Genomic DNA, 25033 nt, shown 5'->3' with positions numbered 1-25033 from the left:
GCCTCCTGCTTTTCAGATGCCCTTCTGCCCGTTTCTGCAGCATCCTGCACGGGGAAGGGACACTGAGGTGTTGGTGGTCGCTGTTAGCAGCTTCTGTAGCTCACATACCCAAACGAAGAGGAAAGAGAAAGCTGTACTGAAGAAAGCAGAGGAACTAAGATGACAAGGGAAACGAATGTTCTGGTCGTGGAACTTGCAGCATGAGTATAGGATGGAGGGGAGGTTGGGAAGTGGGTGGCGGATCACGCTGACTGAGTAAGTCTGAATAGACTTCAGGGGACACAGACATCCTCTGAAATTACACATAGAACATGACGAGTCTGTGCCTTTTGTTTCTTTTTCAGCAAGTTGACTTTTAAAGAAGACTGAGACCACCAGAAAGTCTGAGTTGGCTGTGTGAGAGGAGGCTGGAATTATGCCCTGTGCATGTTCTTTTAATTTTGCCTTAATGCTAAAAAAAAAACAACAACAGAAAATTGGGCTTGTATAATATAGAACTTATGGTGTGACAGCAAGAGATAGGTGGCCATGGAGAAATGTATGGGGTGGAACTGTGTGTGACCCAAAGCAAAATCAGAGCTAGGCGCTTACCCAGTTTGATTCGCATCATCACTGCCAAACTGCTAATAGCCGGTTAGAGAAACGTAAATGGGGGGTGGGGTGGGGTGGGAACATAAGTCTCAGTAGAGAGTAATCTGCTTCTGAATGTTGTCCTTAATCTCTATGTGCTGGGCAGATCAATACCACTTCTAGACAGAGCCCATTTACCAGCCATGTTTTTTCATCCCCCTGAGGAATCTGGAGGAACTGTGAGACCAAGGTGCACAGCAAGCATTTGTAAACACACTCTGACAGCACCAGCAAACATCTTGTCCAAGACAGTGTACCAAGAGGCCCAAAGAGCTGACCAGCTCTCACACCCTTTTCCCACTATGCCCAATTTGCTTTCTGTTTTGTACTAAAAAAAAAAAGTAAAATCAGTTGCATGTGCTTAGAAGAAAGTGTGTTGAACTGCCTCTAGCAGCTAGTGTAGCTGCTGATCGTGTATGTGTGTGTGTGGGTGGGGGAGGTGCCCCTGGCAGCCTCTCCCCCCTTAGCAGTTTCCCAGAGATTCCCTGGAGCCCCGATGGCTTTTTTTGAGGACACGTGCCATTCCTCCATAGCCATCTCACCTCTTGGTTAACCATATTCAGAAATCAGACAGGCCAGGCTTTGGGAAGCAAAATTATTGGGAAAAAAAAAAAACACTTTTTTTTTTAGCTTGAAGTTTCCCAGGTGCATGCTGTGCTGCACTTGAAAGAGTAGAGCCTGCAGGTGGCATCGTTGGCCATTTAGACCTTTGCTGGAATAGCAGGTAGCTGCCAGACAAAGCCAAGCCAGGTGAAGCTTCCAGGAGAAACATAGTTGGAGTTGTTAACAACACCATACTCAGTGCATTAAAGCTGCCTTCATTCACAGAGACCCAGATTACTGGGGTTAATAGAAGCAAATCTCGGTCACAAAAGATCTTTATTTTGGGGAGGGGTCTAAAAAATCACAGGGGTTGCTGCAAGGAGTTGAGCTGTTCAGACCACAATGACTGTGCCACCCTTTGCTGTTCTGAGCACATTCCCTGTGGGCAGAAATGAGCTAGGTCTTGCAGCTTTGGGCCAGTGCCCTGCAGTCACTCCCTCTCCCACCCTCTGCAAGATGTCTTGATAATGACCTTGAGTGCCTCCATACATAAAAGGCTTGATACATTGACTCTAGGTGGACTTTGAGGAGGAGAATGTGGGGTGTACAGGGTAGTACTGTTTGTCCACTTTCCCTCAAAACTGGTAGGCATATCTTTCTTCCCAGAGAAGACTTACTGTGCCCATCCCATGCCAGAGAGAGGGGGCCAGCTCTTCTAGTGGGAACAGTGGGTGGCACTTTGGGGGGAAAAAAACTCTCTCTCTCTAGGCCTCTCTCAGTCCAAGGGCTGCTTTGGCAGGAAGCTCACATCAGTGGAATGCAGCTGGCAGGGACTTTCTGTTACCATGGTTACGGAGCAGGCAGGTTAGTATTAGAACTGCCCATGGAAAAGTGGCTTTAAGGACAATGCTTGTGGGGGTCGGGAAGGGGAGCTTCCCACAGCCTGTTTTAGTCCTCTTTCCAAATGGGGAAGGTGGGCATTTGGGCTGAAATATCAGGTATTTCCTTCAAAGGGCCACCTGGCTGATGCAGTGCTGGCATTTTAAAAAATATATATTTATTTATTCCCTTTTGTTGCCCTTGTTTTTCATTGTTGTACTTATTATTATTGTTGTTGATGTTGTCGTTGTTGGATAGGACAGAGAGAAATGGAGAGAGGAGGGGAAGACAGAGAGGGGGAGAGCAAGATAGATACCTGCAGACCTGCTTCACCGCCTGTGAAGCAATGCCCCTGCAGGTGGGGAGCTGGGGGCTCCAACCGGGATCCTTATACCTGTCCTTGCGCTTGGCGCCACGTGCGCTTAACCCACAGTGCTGGCATTTTTTACAGGTGTCTTCCTTAGCAGAGGAGAGTCCCACGTGACCAGAGGAGGGCGCTAGAGACCACCCACAGGCCCTTTTGCAGTGTTGTGTGCTGCCCTAATCCACCCCTTGGGTAGGGTTGCATAAACTTTACCCAGTCCTGTCCCCAGAAAGGCATGGAGTTTGGAAAACCCTGAGTCCAAATTTGACTGGTACCTAAGTCATCAGAGAATGACCCACCTCCCAGGTCACAGACTTTTCATAGGACTGTATGAGTAACAGGTTTAATTATAAGACGTGGGGGGAAAAATCTTATTTGTATTTCCATGTGATCAGATAACTAAATTCTGCAACCACAGGCTGGAATCCTTGGTCTTTTATTTGCTGCTGAGTGGCACACCATTCTGATCTTCGGTTCCTTTGTAACTAGAATAAAATAGTCATTGTGGTGAGAATGTGAGGGAATTGATCAGTGTGCACTGGAGATGTTTAAAAGCCTAGCAAGTCAGTGAAGGGCATTTTGTGGATTCATGCAATTATCTCTAGTTGCAATAACACCACTTTATTTTGGTCTCTCTCCTTGGCCATTTTCAGGAGAAAATTGATTAAAACCATGAGTGCTGCTTCAGAAATTATTTTTGGTGTAGAACCACACACACACAAAAAAAGTTCTTAGGAAACAGTTACCTAATAACATGAGCCATTCTTCAATCCTGATCAACCCAACCCCTTGGGCATTTTGGAGACAGTTCTCAGAGTAAACAGGCTAAGTCTCAGGTGACAAGAGCTGTGATTCAGGTGACCTGAGAGTCCCTTGTTTTGCTTTTACCTTGGCACTAGAACCCTTGGCTACATAACTTTATGCTATTGGTGTGTCTGAGTCATGTATGTGCACACTTTCTGGAATGTACTTCATTCATGCTTTCTGGGAGTAGGGTATTAGAAATCAGAGGTTCCCAACTGACTTTTACTGAATTTCTTTGGAATTTAAGGGGCTGCTTTCTGCCCATTTCTAGGCCAGGATTAGAGCTTTTCTAGCCTCTTAAGGAGTTTCCTTAGTTGAAGAGAGCTATTTACTATCAAAGGAGAAGAGCAGGTGAAAACTGGGCCTCTTACCTGGTGACTATAATAACTAACTGATGAGTCATCACACAAAATCGATGGGGCCTGGCTGCTCAAGTGGACGTAAACCCTTTGAACCTTGTCTCACAAAAATGAGGACAAGGGGAGAACATGCTTGAATACTTGGGCCTAGGAAAACAGTGTTGATTCACAACTGAACCACCTCCAAGGGTCCTTCCAGCTCAGAACCCCTGTGAAGCCTGCCTCCTCTGTTGCTTGCTTCCATATTCTCAGGTGGACTTACTGGCACTGTGTGTCTGACCTCTAGCATCATAGGGGGAGTAAGGAGGGAGAGAGGAGATCAGTTGAGGGAGCAACAAGGAAGTGAATTCATACTGCTGTGGCTGGGTTGTTCCTGTGGTCCTTGACCCCTGTAGCTCCATGTCCATGCGTTTCAGAGGCTAAGCTTTTGCCCCTTCAGACAGGGCCAGCTCTGTGGCTCTGCATTGCCTTCATGAAGCACAGAAGCTTCTCACCAAGGCATTGAGAAAACAATTCTCTATTTTTTGCCAGTTAGCTTGACCTAGTGCAGACCAAGGCCTCCTGAGGATTTGACACTAATCCCACTGGATATTTCTCATACCTCCCTCATGTCTCATCTAGTGGTGTTCCTCTCTGGACTAAATAGGTTCTGTTTCTTCCTTGTTACATGTTCCTGCCTGTGTACAATTTTAGAAAGCTTGGGGACATGTTCCATTTTTGAGTGGCCAAAACCATATAGTAAGTTAATATTTGAAATGGTAGGAAAGGAAGAGCTGCAGAGAGAAGCCTGGGTTTAATTTATATATATAAAAGGAAAGACAGAAACCCCCAGAAATGTGGAGCATCCACTCTAACTAGAATGAAAGAAGAAAAGCAATTACTTTCCCCTAAGGTGTTAGGAGGCTCTTGATAGAACTAGAGGCCTCTTAACCAGGCAGAATGGCTGAGCTGCCTTCACCAGGAGGTTCTGAGCTAGATCTGGGTGAGGCAGAGTGGACAATTATAGTTGATATGGGTAATTAAAGTAAAGGAGTGGAGAGGGACAACCAGCTGGGTCAGAAAAGGGGAGGGAGCCTGTCCACTAACCCCTCCACCCCCTGCAGACTTTGTGGCCTGGTTGGGGAGGGCATAGGGCATTTGCTCTCAGGGTGTTGACTGACAGACTTGCTAATTAAACACCAAAAGGTAATATTGCTTTGCTACTAGTGATGGCTGTACTCAGCATTATCAGCTGCAAACTAGCTGCTGGGGAGCATCCTAATTGAAAGTAAACAGCTCTGAGGGTGGGTTGGGGAGTGTGGGGACAGGAATCCTACTCTGGTTTCTCAGGACTTCTATGATTGCAACTCCAGGAGGGCCACACCCCCATCACCTTTAGGACCTTTTCTCAAAGAGCCTCTGTTGTGTCCTCACACAGAGGTGTGATGTGAGCTCTCCTAGCCCCTGAGTTGGGGGGGGGGGGTGACAGAACCTCTCCCAAGCAGAATGTCAGCCCTGGGAAAGAAGGTTGCCTGCAAAGGGTGAGGGGCATTTGGTGGTTTCTGCAAGGTCTCTACATCTAGGGGGTAGCAAAAACCCAAAGCCTCCTCTCAGAGAGGTTAGAATTTCATCAGAAAGCAAGCCTGGTCACATGAGAATTTCTGGCACTGTGCATGGCAGGCTGGACACCAGCCGCCAGAATTGAGCGAGTGGATCGTATTGGCTTCAGCAGGAAAAGTCCCAGCCTGGCCTGGGGGAAGGAGTCGCCTCACTCCCACAGCGGCCAGTGGCTACAGCAGGCAGAGCAGCACCAGAGCACAGCAGCTGGGGAGGAGCTGGGGCTCCTGAACCCCCAGTTCCTTTTCTTTAACCCTGAAGTTTGTTGTGTGGTCCCAGGGGCTGAAGACTGGAAGATGCCTAAGGAATGCAATGCTTTTCACGCCCTCTCTGCAGCTCTGTGCTGCTTCTATCACCGCAAGTCTTTCCTTGGAGTCAAGGTATGTGTGGTTTTAAGATAAGGTACCTTTAAAATGCTTCTGGGCACCTGGAAAGTGCGAGTCTTCTAAAAGGCACTAGAAAAAGTTTGCAGCCATGAAAACAGGATTTTCTCTGATGGGGCTTTCGTTAGACCTGATGGCTCCCTCACCAGAAGCAGAATCCCGCTGCTCGGAACCAGTCTTCTTGTCAGAGTTTTGGGATGAAGCTTTGTTTTTTCAGGGCACTTTCAGTTTCCTTGGGATAAAATTTTACACCAAGGTAGTGTAGAAAGATGGGGCTAGTTTTTTGCTTTTTGTTTCCCTTCTTTTTCCCTCTCTCTCTCTCTCTCTCTCTCTCTCTTCAATCACAGTGGCTAAGGAGGCCGAGCCCCTCTCTCTGCTCATCCTGCCTGTCCATACCATCAGTAAGGCATCTCACAGAGACCATCAAGTGTCTCCCTTCCAGTTGCAGCCAGGTTCCAGACTATTTCAGGAATCAGAACTTTTCCTTTACTGCTTGCGTTTTTAACCTTTGCCATAAGACAGCAATGCCAAAGGGTTTGCGTAACATGTCAACACACTATTTTGACGAAAATAGCCAAAGAACCTCCTTGGACTAATTCAAGATGAGTTTCTGTGGTGCCCACCTGTGACAACATTAAGAACATAAGTTTAATATAGGATCTCATTACTCAGGGGCTGGGGAGAGAGGAGTATTGTCTGCCTAGGAAAAATTCTCTGGCTCCCATGTGCCTGTGGACCTTGTTTATTCATGGAAAATAGTCTAAAAGCTCTCAAGGAATTCTTGCCATCTGACGGCAGAGCTTGTTTCCTAAGGGACTGACTGACTTAATTCAGTGCTGCTGAGAAAGCTACAAGAGGGTTATGATGCTCTGCTTTTTTCTTCTCAATAAGTGCCCAAAAGCATCTCAGAAAAATGACCTCTTAAAGGGAGGAAGATACCCGCTGTAGACAATTATACACAAAATGATAAGACAATGTGTTGCCTCTCCCCCCGCCCCCGCACTATTAGGGTATTCAAAGGAGCTTTCTCATCTTTTGGCAAAGTTCATTTCATCTCTTTATCAGGGAATTTGGAAGAGGGTTAAAAGTGTTCCCTTCTTGACTTAAATCCACTTTCTCCTGTCCTGGAGCCTATTGGGGGTGACGTGAGGGGTGATGTGAGGGGTGATGTGTGGCTTCTGGACTAAATACGGATCGTTTTAGCACAGGGCAGATGAAGTCATGCCATTAGGCAGTATTTTAAAGCTGTCAGAGATAAACCGGCAGGTCCCAAAGGGAATCATGCACTTTAGGGATTGGCAGCAGGTTTTTACTCTAAAAGAAGTCCTCTCAAAAGCCAACTTCTGCTAGTTCAGGAAAGTGCAAGGCAGCATTTGGTATGTGAGGGAACAGCCCGTAAATATCTGGGTCTGAGTGATGTGATGTTGTTTGACCTCCTTGTTGCTCTGCAGTTATAGCCCCCACGGCCTGCCCAGAAAGGCCACAGTAATTTGGGGGCAGATCTGAACCAGCCATCCCACACTTTGTCCCTTCTTCTCACTCTGGTGGCCTCGAAGTCAAGTGGCACTGCTTCGGCCACTGTCAGTGCTTGTCTGTTGGTGGAACCACCCTCCTGCCTTTGCTCCAGTTCGTTGCAGTCTTCACAGCCCAGACAGCTGGCCTGCTCGTGTGCTGGAAACCGAAGCCTGCAGTCTCAGCATAGGGTTCCCACTGCACCTTCAAGATGAGCTTCACTCTTGTTTTGCTGAGATAGTTACTTGGACTGAAACTCCGCCTATCCTTACATCTTCCTGCCAGCAGCGCCCCAGTGATAAAGCCACATCGCTTTATTGACTCCCACTTTAATTAGAGGTTTCAGGTCTTGATGCTCATAATTAGTTTCCGTTGCAATTAGAGTTTCAAAATTAAATTGGGATTGATTGCCTAATAGCAGAGCAGAAATAAAGCTTCAGTTCTTGACCATATATGCTGCTTCCCTTGGCGTAAATTTCTCATACCAAAAATAACACGGTGGTAGCCATGGTAACTTTCCGTTTGGTCTAATCCATATTATCTCTGGAGAAAGTAGAATGTTATTAATAGTGTTTGTTGTATGGGAAGAAAACTAAAAATATAAAAGTTCCTTCGTTTTGTAGGGGACCAATCACACTAGCACTTTCAGGGAATAAGCTCTTATTTGCAGATATTCTGCAAAATCAGGAATGTAGTTTGGGGTCTCCTGTGGACTTGTAAACAAAGGCTCTGGGAAGCAATCAACTGGGAGCTCAAGAACAAGGAGGGGTCTGGAGAAGTGGCTCAACAGCAGAACACAGCACACACCAGTCTGAGGTCCCATGTTCAATCCCCAGAGCTGAGCAGTGCTGTGTGTATGTGTGTGTGTGTGTGTGTGTGTGTGTGTGTGTGTGTGTGTGTGTGTGTGTGTGTATCATAAAACTGAATAAGTGGGGGGTCAGGCAGTAGCACAGCAGGTTAAGCGCAAGTGGCGCAAAGCACAAGGACCGGCATAAGGATCCCAGTTCGAGCCCCTGGCTCCCCACCTGCAGGGGAATCACTTCACAAGTGGTGAAGCAGGTCTGCATGTGTCTATCTTTCTCTACCCTTCTCTGTCTTCCCCTCCTCTCTCCATTTCTCTCTGTCCTATCCAACAACAACGACATCAGTAACAACAATAATAACCACAACAACGATAAAACAACACGGGCAACAAAAGAGGGGGAGAATGGTTTCCAGGAGCAGTGGATTCGTGGTGCAGGCACTGAGCCCCAGCAATAACCCTGGAGGTAAAAAAAAAAAATTTAATAAATGACTCCTAAAATAAAAGAGGAGGAATGAGGAGCCAAGCTGTAGCACAGCAGGTTAAGCGCAGGTGGCGCAAAGCACAAGGGCCAGCATAAGCATCCTGGTTCAAGCCCTGGCTCCCCACCTGCAGGGGAGTTGCTTCACAAGCGGTGAAGCAGGTCTGCAGGTATCTATCTTTCTCTCTCCCTCTCTGTCTTCCCCCATCTCTCTCCATTTCTCTGTGTCCTATCCAATAACGACGACAACAATAATAACTATAACAATAAAACAACAAGGGCAACAAAAGGGAATAAACTTTTTTTTAAAAGAAGGAATGCTATAATGCTATGGTTATGCTATCTTTGCTGACCTTCATGGAGCTGAGGGCTAAGAAGGAAGTATTCTAGTCACATATAGGGTAGTGACTTTTATATTCTGGAAAGGTTGCATAGCAGACAGTCATCTCACAGAAGACCACCAGCTCTTTGGTGAGAAATGGAAATGGATGTTTTGCATATACTTAGTGGAGACATTTGGACTGAAGTTAACATTCATGGACTATATTCAGATTGACACACCCCCGAACATAGGATGCAGTCACCAAGTTCACAGCTAAGCAGCCTGTAATGGATGTGGGGGGGCATGGATAATGACAGTTGAGGTGTGGCCTGCTTCTGAAGGACTTCCACAAAAGCACTGGGTCATAGTGTCATTTCATTAGATTTGCAAAAAGCTTTCCACTGTCTTGGTTTCTTTACAAGCTGTCTCACTGGCAATGGAGTCTCAAAACAGGCTATATGAGTCATGCAGAGCAATAATTCACTCCTTTTCACAGAAGAGAAACTGAGGCTCAGAGAAACAACCTGCATAGAACCATTCAGTGGGAAATCAGGACTATAAATCGGATTTTTGGGGGCCAGGCGGGTGGTGCAACTGGTTAAGTGCACACATTACAGTGTGCAAGGATCTGGGTTCAAGTCCCTGGTTCCCACTTGCAGGGGGAAAGCTTCATGAGTGGTAAAGCAGCTCTGCAGGTTTCTCTCTGTCTCTCTTCCGCACTATTCCCCCTCCCCTCACAATTTCTCTCTGTCTCTATTCAAAATCAATAAAGATTTTTAAAAATCAGATTTTCTACAATACCGTGTTTTAAAAAAAAAAGTTGAAACCTAAAAGGAGATAGCATCTACATATCATTTCTTCATTTTGTAATTCTGTTGAGGGGAAAATGTTGGTATGCTTCTAATTCTTCTTCTAAAACCCCTTCTGTTTCATTGGCTTAATCCCCCATGCTTAACACTGTATTCTATTTACATAACCACTGTTAACTAAGCACCACCCTGCCTGCAGGGCATTGGTTTAATCCCCACTGGTTCATGATATCTTTTTGCTCCGCCCCCTCTCCTAGTACACCCTGATTTCCACCAGTCTTTTTTTTTGCTCCACCCTCTCTATGTCACATCCTGTTTCCACCCTACTTGGCAAGTATATATATATATGGACAGGTTTGTGATTAGAGATAGCTTAGATTGTGCTGCGTTCCACATGAATAAAGACTGAACTGCCTACCACTCAGCCATGAGTCTCTGGTCATCTCTCTCTCCCGCCCACGAAGCCAGCCCGGCAAGAAAAAGTAATTTGAGTCTCATTTTTCATGCGGGACTTCAGGGAGAATTCAGGATTTAACATATACATAATTTGTCATTAGTGAATCTCTGGATTTAGGCATCCGCAGGGTCCCACAGATTCTGATCACTCTTTTTACCATTAATTAATTATTATTAATTACTCAGGACTGACTCTTGTAGGATAGGTAACCCTTTAACTTTTTTTTTCCTTCCTGGGGCTAGAAGGAAATTGTATAATTTACACCATAGGGTAAATGCCTTGCCATACACTTGTTGCTGTGATATCTCTCTCTCTCTCTCTCTCTCTCTCTCTCTCTCTTATTAAAACAATGAGAAAGTCAACCCAGCCAGGTAGAGGGAGGGAACGAAAGTCAACCAGGTATGGTGAAATTGTGCATGCATGAGGCAAATAATTTTTCTTGATAGCTCAGCATTTAAGTGGACTAGAGAGAATGGTGAAGGCATTTCAGACGAGGGCAGCAGCAGACCTAAAGCTCCAAGATAGGAAAGACACTTGCAATGATGGGCAGACCTGATCTCAACAGAAAGTTCATAGAGAGGGTAACGTGGTCAGAGAGTGAATGGAGGAATTTGGGGTACAGTACAGGCTGAGGGGGTGGGATTTAATCCCACTGGCCTGGCCCTTGTCACCAAGAGTTCAGTGGTGGAGGCAGGTCTCCACATGGACTTTGAGCCTGATTGTATCTGCAGTTCAGTTTTGCAATCAGACTGAGGGATCTGGTGCCAGTGCCAGCAGTGAGATCCAGTCTTTGTTCTAGAGGACTTGGTGTCTAGGTTGAGGAGATCTACTATAGTACCATGTTCAGGGGGATATTCTGCAGCTATTTATCAGCTGGCTGAAGGAAATTCTCACTTGCCGATGGTGCTAGTCTTTCTGGAGGGAGCCTAGGCTGAGCCTTGAAGATTTAGTAGACGTTATCCAGAAAAGGGAGAGGTAAAATTCTGGTTAGAGGAGGAGCTCCCACAAAAGCACAGAGACTGAGGACACCCCAGTCCCATGCAGGGAAGAGCTAACTGGGGGGGAGGCAGCATCTCCTTGAGGTCCTTGCTGACCTCCCAAAGGAACTGAGTGAGAAGCACAGTAGCTCCTGTTTCTGGATTGGCAGTAGAAACAACACTTCCCTCCCCTTTCTATGCCCTCATGTCTCTTATTTTTCTGATAAGAGGATTGTGGGGAAAGGAGCTAAAAGTTGCTCCCTTGGCTGTGGCTTCTCCTGAGAAAGGCCAGTGTGGCTGTGTCAGTTAACTGTGGGGGTGCCTAAGAGGTAGAAATCACCTTGCAGGTGCAGAATAGTAACATTTCTGAAAGAGCATAAACAGTGATTGGAGTCTAGAGTCCGAGGGTGAATGGATCCCTGAGTCTCTGCTAAGTGGTCATTAAGTGCCGTGGCAGTTTTCTAGTCAATAAGGAGGCCTGGTGAGAAGGTAGTGGGTTTTTAAACATGCACTTTCCCATGTCTTGACTTAACTGTGTTTGCTGCCACAAAATGTGCTGTAGTGGGAAGAGTTTAAATCATGCAGTCATTGTGTTTTGCTTTAATTCATTTCCCTTGCCTCTGAAAACAATATGCAGAGCCTCTTGAATGCACTTACCAGCCTGAGCCATTCCATCTGCTCATCCCTCAAGGGATGGATTCTGGAACTTGTTTTCACTGGAAAGTGCCTTTCTACAAGGGAGTGAAGGTCTCCCTTGTCTTCCTTGTCCCTTCTTCTGTCTGCTCTTGTAGCAGCTTGGATACTAGGGACACATCTGATGGTATTTGACAGTCGCCTGAGTGGCCTTTGTTAGTGGGGTCAAGACACCATTACCATGAGCTGTGCTTGGTAGGAAAAGTCACTCAAGAAGCACCTTTGTATGTGACTCAGCCCCTCCTTGCAGAGGTTGCTATCGGCTCGTTTTTCTCTCCAGCCTCTAAACAGAAGACTATAACTTTTTTTTTCTTTGAAAGACCTAAATGCATTCCATTGGCATCCAGGAGCCTGGGGGTTCTGATTTCAGCATCAGATGGGGGCACATGCCTGACAGGAGCTGTCTCCCAGCACCCCTTCCCTAATAGCCCCAGAGGAGCTTAGATCCTGGCCAAGGTCTTGTTTTTTTTTTTTGGAAAGATGTAGAAGGGGAGGTAGAGACAGGACTGGAATCCTGGGAAAATTCTCTTTAGCGGGTTTAACACCTCTAGTACTACAGAGACATGGGCCTGTGCCAGGCACTCAGGCCGCAGAGGTCCTCCTGCACCTCCATCTGAGGGGGTTAGGAGACACAGAGGACCCAAGCCTCTGTGGCCTGGGTTTGTCAGAGACACCTCTAGGCCTTCTTTAAAAATAGTCTTTTTCAAAAATTTTAATTTAATTTTTATTTTATTTACTTATTCCCTTTTGTTGCCCTTGTTGTTTTATTGTTATAGTTGTTGTTGTTGTTGGATAGGACAGAGAGAAATGGAGAGAGGAGAGGAAGACAGAGGGGGAGAGAAAGATAGACACCTGCAGACCTGCTTCACCGCCTGTGAAATGACTCCCCTGCAGATGGGGAGCTGGGGGCTCGAACCGGGATCCTTATGCCAGTCCTTGCACTTTGCGCCACATGCGCTTAACCCACTGTGCTATGGCCCAACTCCCACCTCTAGGCCTTCTAACTGATGAGCTCCTTGGAACTTCCAGGGCAACAGAGGCAATGCTGTGACATCGCTGTCCTTAGCTGGATTTCTGGTGCAACTTGGGAGCCCCTGTTGGACTCTGGCTTGCCAGTCCCTATTCAGGGCGCCATTTTAGCTTCGCGGACGGGAGACAGATGACCAGGGACTCATGGCTGAGCCGGGAACGTAGTTCAGTCTTTATTGAGGAGCGGGGATGCAGTTCAACAATCTAATCTCTTCTAATCTCTCTTCATTAGAAAGCCCTGTCTTTTATATCTCCTGAGGCGGAAGTGTCAGGAAGAGGAAGTACGTAGGATAGGGGGTGGGGAGAAGGAAAATAGCGCGTGAACCAATGGGGATTAAACCAGTGAAAACAGTGATGATGTAAATAGACCACACCTTCAAGCAATGCAACAGAAGGGTGTCTTAGAAGCAGAATTTAGAAGCAGACCAACTGGCTCTGGCTATGAGTGTGTCACAGCTTATTCTTGTCTATGAAAGAGCTGCAATTAGTTTTTCAGTTTGTACAGAGAACAGTTTTCCCTTGTGTCCACACATGTGTACGTGCACTTTCATAGAAGCAGTTGTGCACAAGGAATCAACACGCTGGAATCCCAGATTCACAGTAAGATGGGGATTGAAGAACTGCTGGGTCACCCTCCACACAGAATTCATCTGTTCAGACCCCCAGCATGTGCACTGAGGGCCTACTCGGTGCAGAGGAGACAGTGAAGGGGCTGCACTGAAGAAGTTCCATGTCCAGTGTGGGGGATGGACTTAGATGCTCTCTCCAGGGTACAGAGGAGGAGCAGAGGCAGGAAGAATGCATGGCGAAGTGTGAGACCCTGGCACAGGCATTTAACCCAGTCTGGGCCACATGGGTGAGGTAGAGTAAAGGCTGGGGGGTCGTCCCTTAGTGTGGGGGAGGCACTCGAGCATAGCCAGTCATGTATTGTTCTTGTTTTTCTTTCTTTCTTTTTTTATTTACTGATTTATTTATTTTTACCAGAGCACTACTCAGCTCTGGCTTATGGTAGTACAGGGGGTTGAACCTGGGACTTTGGAGCCTCAGGCATGAGAGTCTGTTTGTATCACCATTATGCTATCTACCCCGCCCTGTTTTTGTTTTTGTTCTTTTAAAAAAAAAAGTTTATTTATAAAATGGAAACACTGACAGGACCGTAGGATCAGAGGGGTACAATTCCTACCACCAGAGCTCCGTATCCCATCCCCTCCCGATAGCTTTCCTATTCTTTAACCATACCCAGGGTCATTATGGGATGCAGAAGGTGGAAGGCCTGGCTTCTGTAATTGCTTCCCCGATGAACATGGGCTTTGGCAGGTCAATCCATGCTCCCCTCCTGCCTCTCTCTTTCCCTAGTGGGGCAGGGCTCTGAGGAAGCAAAGCTCCAGGACACATTGGTGGGATCATCTGTCCAGGGATGTTGTTTTCTTTTACCAAAGCACTATAGAGCTCTGATTTATGATGGTGCAGGTGGGGATTGAACCTGGGACTTAGAGTTCAGGTATGAAAATCTGTTGCAAAGTCATTCTGCTATCTCTGCCCCTACACGTGTGCCAGCCCTGTCTGCGAAGTCTCCATCAGCTCAGTTTGCCCAGGTTCAGTGCATCGCTGTTTTTCTCCCACCACCTTCTCCTTAAGCCCTGCCTTTTTTTTTAATTTTTAAAAAATATTTATTTATTTATTCCCTTTTGTTGCCCTTGCTGTTTTATTTTTGTAGTTATTATTGTTGTTACTGATGTCATCGTCATTGGATAGGACAGAGAGAAATGGAGAGAGGAGGGGAAGACCGGGGGGGGGGGGGGTGAAGGGGGAGAAAGACAGACACCCGCAGACCTGCTTCACCGCCTGTGAAGCGACTCCCCTGCAGGTGGGGAGCCGGGGGCTCGAACTACACCGGTCCTTGTACTACCGCCCGACTTTGCACTACCGCCCGACTCCCAAGCCCTGCCTTTTAAACATGCATGATAAGATTTTGTGTCTTCATGGTAGCAGTTAAAGCAAGCAGGCACACGATGTTTCCCTGTGCCCACCCCTGCCCCTGGATAAGTGACAGCCCTGTTCCCTGCTTCCTTCCTGCAGCCTCTGAGCAGGAAGTGTCCCTCTCCATGACCACGCTGATTCTGCCACTTGTGCCCATGTCCTCCACCCGCTTCGAGACTCCTCCAAGACCTTCGTCTGTCCAACACTCGACTCTTGGAAACATGCTGCTATCTTTCCCATTCTAAGAATAATCCTTATTTCCAAGTCTTCCTTCCTGTTTTCTGTCATCTTCCAGCCAAAAGAAGGGTTTACATAGTCTCTTGCGTTCTAGCTTCTCAGTGCCACTTGGTTCCCATAGCCCTGTTGAGACCTATAGTGCCAAGCCCAGGGCATGCCATCCAGTTCTGATGGGATTTTCTGCAGCACTTGGTATTGTTGGCCATTCCTTTCTGCAAGTCTGCCCTCTCAGCCTCTGGGACACTACACTCATTCTCTCGGATCCTTCTAGTCCTGCCCTGCTGTTGTAGACTGATACATCCATCCATCACCAAGGCCTAGGACTGAGTACCTCCACAAAAACACCAACACTCTTAGGCCCCTCCCCCTCTTTGTCTTTGTTCAAAGATAAGCTAAAACTAGAGGGAGGAGAGATACCTGCAGCACCGGTTCACCACTCATGCAGCTTCCCTGGGGCCTTAATCTAGGTTCTTGTCCATGGCCACATGTACACTCTACTGCCTTTAGTGCTGAACTTCCCAGTCTCCAAAAGTATAAAGAGTAAATGTTGTTTAGGTCACTCAGTGATTATATATATATATATATACCCCTAATAAACTAAAGGGCCTGTCTTCTTCAGCTTATCTGTCTTTTCTTTCCAAAGGTTTATTTTGAGAGAGGCAGGAGGAGGAGGAGGGAGAACCTAGAGCATCACTCTAGCTCACGCAATCTTGGGGATTGAACTCAGAACCTTATGCATGAGAATCCAAGGCTTTTTTCCACTAGCACCAATTTCATCGGGTTGCGTCTGTTTCACTTTCTAGCTGCCTCTTAAAAGTTTGCATCCCGGGGTCAGGCAGCGGTGCATCTGGGGGAGTACACATATCACAGTGTGCAAGGATGCTAGCTCAAGCCCCTGATCCCCACCTACAGGGGGAAGCTTCACAAGCAGTGAAGCAGTGCCACCTGTGTCTTTTTTTTTCCTCTCTCTCTCTTTCCCTCCCCTCTCAATCTCTGTCTCTGTCCAAAATAAATAAATACAATAAAAATATTTTTTTAAAATAAAAAGTTAGCATCCTTCCACTCATCCTCATGCCGCCCGTACTCCACCTCTTAGATGGCAGTGAGATAAATAATCCCACCTAGCTTGAGGCTTCTCTAGCTGCGTCCCCAGTCCTGCTCTTCTTTGTAGTACCTGATCTCATGGCCTGGGGAGCCACTTCATCCTCATGTTCCGTAAGCACTTGAGAGACTACATCTTCCACAAGGCTGCTGTGCTCTCACGCTTCTGTACTGGGAGTGAATAACTTACTCGTCTTTAAGAAGCCTTCAGTCTCTTTCCCCTGGTTATCTCACTGTCTGACCAGTTGCCGAATCTTCATGATTTCACTCGTAAACATTTCTCTCCTGTTCCTCTTCTCCCTTGTCTCTACCACCAATACTATACTAATATAGGTCTTAGTATCTCCTTCATTGGACAGAGACAGCTGGAAATCGAGAGGAAATGAAGTGGTAGAGAGGGAAAGAGGAGGCTGGGAAGACAGCATTAATGGCTTTGGAAAAAGACTCATGCCTGAGACTTTGAGGTCTCAGGCTCAATTCTCAGCAGCACCATAAAAGTGGTCTGGAAGATGGCACAGTGGATAAAGCATTGGACTCTCAAGCATAAGGTCCTGAGTTCCATCCCCAGCAGCACATGTACCAGAGTGATATCTTGTTCTTTCTCTCTCTCTTTCCTATCTTTCTCATAAATAAATAAATAAATAAAATACTTTATAATTTTTTAAAAAAGAGAGAGGGAAAAAGACAGACACCTACAATACTGTTTCACCACTTTCCCCCTGCAACTGGGGACTGGGGCTTGAACCCAAGTCCTTGCACATTATAACATGTGCACTCAACCAGGTGTACCACCACCCGGCCCCCTTATTATATCCTTTTAAAAATTAATTTGCCAGTGAGAGAGAACCAGAGCATCACTCTGGAACCTGTGATTCCAGGGATCAAACTCAGAATCTCATGCTTAAGAACCCAACACTTTATGTGCTGCATCATCTTCTGGATCACCTCCTTCTCTTGTTTGGAATTCTCTGCTAGCTTCCCTAACTGGACATTCTATTCAAAATCTTCTGAGATTTGTTGTCTTCTAGTTGACATTTTCTGAAGTGGGGAAGGTGCTGTATCCTTAAGACAGTATATGCCCTCATTTGAAAAGCTTTTTGCCAGAAGGGTTTTTTCCTCTTGATGAGTAAAAAAGATCTAGGTAACTGCATTGTCCACTCTGTATCACAGACAGAATAAACTAGAGTCTGTTTTCCCCTTCATTTTGTGAGTGTGTCTAATTTGAGACCAAATTAGTTGCTGTTAAGTGCACAGTTAGAATTAGCATAGGTAGTATTCTGGATCTGTTTCCCTCAAGAGTTGACTCACCACCTTGGGGTAGCAACCCAAACCTTCAGATATTTTAGTACAACCCTTATGTTCCCCTCCAGTCTTTTCTGTATATAGAGGAACCATTTCCAGTTCTTTATCTACTTGAGAGGCATGGATTCTAGTTTTCAGGGAATTATTCATAAATATGAGCTAATCATGAAAACTCAGGACCTTGGTCGCATTATTATAAGATATGACTATCTAGTTAGATACTTAACTCCCAGACCATTGTGTGGATTCTTGAGATATGAGTTAAATTGTGTTGGGTGTCGTATTCCTCTAACTCTATTTCCTTATTTCTGCCCATGCCATCTAGGATGGTCTTTGTGCATCTTGTTTAGTGAGATGTGGGTGCCCAGTGCTCTGAGACCCTCTGGAAGGAGTATTCCTTCCAATTGGCATGTAAGAGGCTGAGCGATGGCATACCCAGTACAGTGTGTATGTTACAGTGTACAGGACCCAGTTCAAGACCCTAATCCCAAACCACTTTACAAGAAGTGAAGCAGTGCTACAGGTATCTCTTTATCTCCCCTCTCCCCACAATTTCTCTCTGCTTCTATCCAATAACTTAATAAAAATATTTTATTTTATTATTATTATTATTACTACTTTTTTTTGCCTCCAGGGTTATTTTGAGGGCTCAGTGCCCGCACCACAAATCCACTGCTCCTGAAGGCAATTTTTTTCCCTTTTGTTGCCCTTATTGTTTTATCGTTATTGTGGTTATTATTGTTGTTATTGATGTCATTGTGGGATAGGACAAAGAGAAATGGAGAGAGGAGGGGAGAGAAAGATAGACACCTGCAGACCAGCTTCACTGCCCGTGAACCGACTCCCCCTGCCAGGGGAGCCAGGGGCTTGAACTGAGATCCTTATGCCGGTCCTTGTACTTCATTCCATGTGCACTTAACTGCTGGCTACTGCCCAACCCCCAATAAAATATTTTAAAAAGTAAAGTGACATGTGAGTTATATATTGAAGAGCTGGTGCTTGGCCAAAACCCATCTTGTCATGAATCAGTTTTACTGAGAACCTACTATGTAGTTAGCCCTGACATATGAGGTAGTTTGTCCCAAAGCAGATTTCTGAGACAGTTGTTAGTCATGGTACTATTTTGAAGAAAAAGAATTTGGAAACTCATTTACTCCACACCCCATGATGGAAGGCTTTGTGAGTCTCTGGCTTTTCCCTGCATGTTTGGCATATCTCACTTTTCCTTCCAATCAAATTTTATGGTATCTTTCAACCATGATATATTTTGTTTATCCAGGAGTGCCCCCATTCACTCAAGGTGAATTAAGAAAATAATAGTATCTAAACTGAGTTGATTTTGAATTGCTGCCATCCTTACTAATATCACCAAGGGTGTCTATTCTGCTAAACAACTATGTTCCAGATCACAATTTGAATAATGATGCTGAAGTAACAGGAAATTACTGGTGGTAAAGATTTCCCACTTGAATCTTCAAACCCTTATCTTGGGGTCTGCTTCAGTGAGGACACTCTCAGATTTTACATTCCCCACAGATATGAACAGTGCACTGCTTGCTATTCCTGAATGTACTCTCACCACCAGACCTAGCAATTCATATTTCAGCTGCATTGCTTCATTTTGCTTGTGCTCCAGCTGGGTGAGAAATAAAAGTATCATCACAAGTCACCTGAGGGCATGGTTAAGGGAAGCATGTGGTCCAAGGCAGTTTTCATAGGTTATAATTGTACTTAGCTTTATTTCACTTGACCCAGCAAATGACTGTCACCAGTGACCTTCGGCCTCCATGCTAAGTGTGATTCAGCTGATTTCTCTCTGGGAGTGGTCAAAATACAGGACTGTCTCACGGGGGGAGGGGGACCTGGGGACCTGTACCTCCACATGTGCTACCCCAGGACGTATCCCCTAAATCTGATGTAGAAAGGAAGGTACCCACCACAGCTTTCAGCAGAGCAAGGTATTAACCATAGACCTTTACAAAATCTCATCCTGGGGACTGGGCAGTAGCACAATGAGTTAAGCACACATGGTGCAAAGTTCAAGGACTGGCATAGGATCCCAGTTTGAGCTCCCGGCTTCCCATCACAACTGGTGAAGCAGATCTGCAGGTGTCTTTCTCTCCCCCTCTCTGTCTTCCCCTCCTCTCTCACTTTCTCTCTGTCCTATCCATCAACAACAACAATAACAAGAATAATAACAGCAATGATGAACAACAAGGGTAACAAAAAGGGGGGGAAATGGCCTCCAGGGGCAGTGGATTCATAGTGTAGGCACCCGAGCCCCAGCGACAACCTTTAAGGCAAGAGAGAGAGAGAGAGAAAGTCTCATCCTGTTGCAGTTGCCTGTTACCAGGGAATATGAGACCCCCTTGGAGCTGAGCACTGCATTCATGAGCCCCTGAGTAAATTGCTTTGTTGAACGAGTGAAATGGCATGACAAGGCAAAGCCCTGGCCAGGTAGTGGGTGAAGATTTTATGGTATAATGAGTGTGCTGAGAAATTTCTCCCATGTGTGGGTAACCTTTGTGGAGAAGTGACACTACATTTGTTGGGCATTAATTTTTGTTGTCATTTTTTTTTTTGAGAGTTCTTTGTCCTGGAAAATTTAGAATTCCTCCTCCAGTTTTCAGACCCAAATCAGTCTCCTTCAGTGAAAAATAATTTTTAGCCCCTTAGTATTCCATCAGAATAAAACTGAGCTTCAAAAGCAATAGCTTCATGATCCAGCAGGATGGGAACGTGTGGGGGAAACCTTACCTAGAGAATAATGGGGGAGGGGGCCAGGTGGTGGCGCACTGGGTTAAGTGCACACAGTAGTACAAAGTGCGAGGACCCATGCAAAGATCCCCTCGGCTCTCCACCTGCAAGGCGTCCCTTCACAAGGGCTAAGCAGGTCTGTAGGTGTCTGTCTTTCTCTCCTGACCTCTATCTCACCCTCCTCTCTCACTTTCTCTCTGTCCTAGCCAATTAAAAAAAAAAAAAAATGGAAAAAATGTCTGCCAGGCACTGAGCCTCAGCAATAACCCTGAAAGAAAAAAAAGAAAGAAAGAAAGAAAAGAAAAAAGAGAGGAGAATGATTGGGGATAAAGTGCAACAGGAGTTTAACATCAAAGCAAGCTGTGAGCATGGAACAGAAGGACTCTAATGAAATTAGTTTGGCACGGGGGTCAAGTTGCTGCTTCCTGCTTACAGGGTGTGCAGCTATCCAGCCCTAGTCTATACAAATTCAAATTAAATTAGTCTTTTCCGTATACACATGCAGAGAGCAGAATTTTAATGAGGATTTTTCAGGAACTTGATAAGGAATTCCACAGCTGTCCTCTTCCTATTTCTTTGTTGATGGCTTCTGAGCCTTTTTTGATAAGCATTTGATAAGGTTTGATAATGAATAAAATGAAATCACTTGGATTTGGGCTTGAGGGGTAGAGAGGTTGTTGTTGCTTTGCTGACAGCATTAGGACCTGATGGCCCCTGTATCATTGTGTGTCTGTCAAAAGGAAAATCACATGTAACAGGAAAATGAAACATCTTAATCTGACAACAAATTGCAAATCAGTTTTTAATGGCAGTGGAATAAGCATCTGATGTAAAGTGTGATATAGTACACAGGTTTTATTATAAAATGGCAAAGTGGCAGCAGAACCCACCTGCAGAATCTTTGCTGAAGATGAGATTCTTTCTAGGATTTGAGAAAGAGAATTTTATGCCATCAAGGTAGTTTAGATACTAACATCAAATTAGTTGGAAGTGTTTCAGAATGCTGAAACACTTATACTGAGATTTTATGATATCTCTTCACTACCTGTTTCTTCTCTGAGAAGAGGCCAGGAACCCTTGCCAGTCTGAGAGAGGGCAGAGAGCATTAAGACCTTCTACAAAAGCACCTACCACTTATTGCTGTACGTCCCCTGCAGGTGTCTTGTCATCGTAGCCTCTGCCAGGCCATGGAACTTATTTTTCTCCTTTTGTTGCCCTTGTTTTTTATTGTTGTTGTAGTTATTGTTGTTGTTGTTGTTATTGATGTTGTCGTTGTTAGATAGGACAGAGAAATGGAGAGAGGAAGGGAAGACAGAGAAGGGGAGAGAAAGACACCTGCAGACCTGACTGTGAAGCAACAACCCTGTAGGTGGGGAGCCAGGGACTTGAACCAGGATCCTTACGCCTGTCCTTGTGCTTCGCGGTCCTTGCACTACTGCCCGACTCCCGGAATTTTTCTTAACCATGCAGAATCACCTTACAGATCTTGTAGAGGACATTGAGTAGCACAGAGAACACTTAGTAGTAAGTCCTAGAGTTGAACTGAAGGTGCAGTGTTGCAGTCACTAACATGCCCCCTTATCAAAAAAGTGTCCTGAGTGTTGCTGCAGGACTTTGGCCAACAAAGTGGAATGTGTGTGGCTTAGGAATCTGTCAACAGAGGCTGTTTTCGGGCTCAGAAGCAAGGGGCCCAGGTAGGGCCAGAGGTTCCCATTGGTCAAAGCACAGCATCTAAATTTAAAAAGTTACTGGGGACACTCCTAGGTCCTCTCGCTGCTGATTCACTGAGTGTCTTTGTGTGAATGGGCATAAGGTACTTTTTCCTCCATACACTTCACTGTCATCCAGCCCTGTGAATCAGTGGCTGTGTAAGCATTGTGACTCCTTGCATGTAGTGTCACTTTTGTACCATCCTGGAGCCAGTAGTCAGGCCCCTGTGTGTCCACCCCCTGGACTGGGCCAAGCTGAGATGCCCAGTTCCCCATGCCACCACCTGCTTTTGTCTAACAGTTAAGATGTTGTTTTCGACGGGCTATGTTGTTTTCGCCGGGCTGGCTTCATGGGCGGGTAACAGACGACCAGGGACTCGATGGTTGAGCTGTAGGCAGTATCTCTTTATTCATGCAGGATGCAGCACAATCTAAGACGAGCTAAGCTAAACTCAAGGTACCGTAAAACTCACAATGCTGTCTTTATATATACTTGCCAAATAGGGTGGAAACAGGATGTGACATAGAGAGGGTGGAGAGAAAAGTGACTGGTGAAAATCAGAGTGTGACAAGGAGGGGGTGGAGCAGGCGAGAATCCTATCACTGAACCACCAATGCCCTGGAGGGAGTGCTTTATGTAAATGTAAAAGTGATTTATGTAAATAGACCAAAGCTTTGAATGGGATTAAATCTATCCCTATATAGGCATATGGTTAAGCAGAAGCCAGGGGGAGCTGGCATACTATCCAACAAGATATAAAATTTTGATTTTTGTATTTTTTTTCTCTTTGAACTTGTATTTACAAAATTGGTAAGTAAAAGTTTTAACTTCAATCACAGTTATAAACATAAGAAACTTTATTTTCCCTTTTGTTGCCCTTGTTTTTTTGTTGTTGTTGTTATTGATGTCATTGTTGTTAGATAGGACAGAGAGAAATGGAGAGAGGAGGGGAAGACGGGGAGAGAAAGATAGACACCTGCAGACCTGCTTCACTGCCTGTGAAGTGACTCCCCTGCAGGTGGGGAGCCAGGCGCTTGAACCAGGATCCTTATGCCAATCGTTGCGCTTCACGCCACATGTGCTTAACCCACTGCGCTACACCCAACTCCCCATAAGAAACTTTTTATGTAACCTAGCACCCCCAAAATAGATGGACTAGTAATTTCAGATCTATCTCCATGTATCTTTCAATTGCAAACAATAATAACAATAATTTTGGCAAGCTGCAAAACCAGCAAGAATCAATAAAAGGTGACACAAGATCTTATACACTAATTATTTCACTAGGAGCTTCTGCAGTGTCCGAAATGCTATTCCCATTCTTCCCGCTCTGCCTCAGATGAAAACATTTGATGGTTTCTACTAAAAATGGCTAGGCTTGAAAATCATAGATCATTGGATTTTTCTTTTTGGCATATAGGCAAGGGTAAGAATGGCAGAACTTACTGGGATTTACGTATGCTGTGGATTCTTAATCAGTTTGCACAGGTTTCCAGTAGTATTGGTGATCATCATTTCTGGATGGCATTTCTAGAAAAATGTGACCTGTGGAGTTGTTTGGTACAATTTGAGAAGAGGTATGAACTGTTTTGACCTTTCCCTTAGTCAGATAAACTGGTCCTGAGCAGAAGAAAGGAAGCTTTTGTTCATGAGTCTTACAACATTCTGGGTGTGATAGCAGACACTCCAACTGGGATGGAAGAGACCCACGCACTCTCTCCTCTGCACCTTCCCCTCCTCTTCTCTCTCCCCTCCCTTCTTCTCTTTCCTTTTTTTTGAATTGAGTTGAATTTAATTTTTATATATTGATAGGATAGAGAGAAATTGAGAGAGGGGAGGGGGAGGTAGTGAGAAAAAGATCTGCAGCACTGTTTCACTGTGCATGAAGCTTCCCCACTGTAGGCCTTGAACCCTGGTCCTTGCACATGGTAATGTATGCACTCAACCAGGTGCACCACTGCCTAGAATCTCCTTTTTTTCCATCAGCATTTCCACTGGGACTTCATACTTTCATGATCCCAGTGTTCCCAGTGAACTTTTTTTTTTCTTTCTTTTTTTTTGAGGGAGAGGGAGCAGGAGAGAAAGAAGAAGCCACCACAGCACTGCTTCACCACTTAGGAAGCTTCCCCTGTGCAGATGCTCCCATTTGGTGATGGGGGCTCAAACCTGGCTCTTTACACGTGACAAAGTATGCATAGGGTGAGCTATTGCCCAGCCCCCAGGAATTATGCCCAGTAGTTTTTAAAACTTTCCTTTTAGTGTTTTATGAAATCCATGTACTGGGGAAATGCTTTTGTCAGAAATTGTTGTGATCAGCTGGCCAGTGGTTCCCCTGATTAAATGCTCCTGGGTGTGACTGAAAGAATGTGGGTTTGAGCCCCGCCCCCCACTCCTCACCTGCAAGGGGGATGTTTTACAAGTGCTGATGCAGAGCTGCAGGTGTCTTTTTTCTCCCTCTCTCTCCTCGCTCCCCTCCTCAATTTTTCTCTGTCCTATCAAAAAAAAAAAAATTGTGATCTCCTGGCCTCCTGTCTCATCATGCACATCTTCCCTCCTGTTTCTTTCCCTCATTTTGAGTATATTAATTGCCAGACCTAGTCATAGAATGAATGACTGATAAACCGTCTTAATTTTAAAAATTTAACACGAAGCAGATTTATACCTAAGCACCCAAAACCCTACAGGGACAGACCGTCTCTAGTCAGAGTCTATCAGCCCTGGCCAAGAAAGTAAGCATTCTTGCACTCATATTCCGTCACCTGTGTACTGTGAGTGTATAAGCCAGTCGGAGTTCACCACTAACCCCTGTAAACACCAAGCAGGATGCTCACCACCAAGGTAAAGTGCCAGCTCACCTCTGGGCACCTTTTTCTAACAGACTCAGGCTGCTCCAAGCCCTAAGAGCTATTGATGTTGGGCTGAAAGGAGCAGAATAAGCAAATTTCAGCAAAGTAAAAACTGCTCATTCCAACTTGGAGCTTTTTTATTCTGTCAGAACTAAATTGTCACAGATCAGATAGCTTTAAAACCTTCTCATGGTGTTTTTTTTTTTCTTCATAAAAAAACTGGTTTCATTTTAATGGGAGAAAGAGAAAGACTGAGACCAGAGCACTGCTTAGTTCTGGCTTCTGGTGGTGCTGGGGATTGAACCTCCTTGAGGCTTTGAAGACAGAAGAAGAAAAGTCCTTTTGCATAAGCATTTACCATCTCCCCAGCTGGATTTTTTAAAAAATATACTTAAGTGAAGTTTCTATTTTGTGGCTAAGGATCATCTTTGAAGGAGGCTTCAAATTCCACATTGTTTCA

The 25033-nt window shown here is 45.4% G+C and overlaps 1 protein-coding gene across 5 annotated transcripts in view; it reads left to right on the top strand.

The window, feature by feature from the left end:
* Nucleotides 1-25033, top strand: part of BCAR3 (BCAR3 adaptor protein, NSP family member) — a 338182-nt gene that overhangs the window by 267711 nt on the left and 45438 nt on the right. The window contains exon 1 of one of the 5 annotated variants that reach the window (XM_060202104.1): nt 5035-5555. The exons of the other annotated variants lie outside the window; for them this stretch is intronic. Coding sequence (XP_060058087.1) covers nt 5232-5555 — 324 coding nt within the window. The 5' untranslated portion in view covers nt 5035-5231. Of the gene's footprint in view, nt 1-5034; nt 5556-25033 lie in introns of those variants that run through there. 5 annotated transcript variants of the gene reach the window in all.

The sequence above is a fragment of the Erinaceus europaeus genome, chromosome 11, assembly GCF_950295315.1.
Source record: "Erinaceus europaeus chromosome 11, mEriEur2.1, whole genome shotgun sequence".
Classification (NCBI taxonomy): domain Eukaryota; kingdom Metazoa; phylum Chordata; class Mammalia; order Eulipotyphla; family Erinaceidae; genus Erinaceus; species Erinaceus europaeus.
This window is presented reverse-complemented; position numbering and strand designations above follow the sequence as displayed.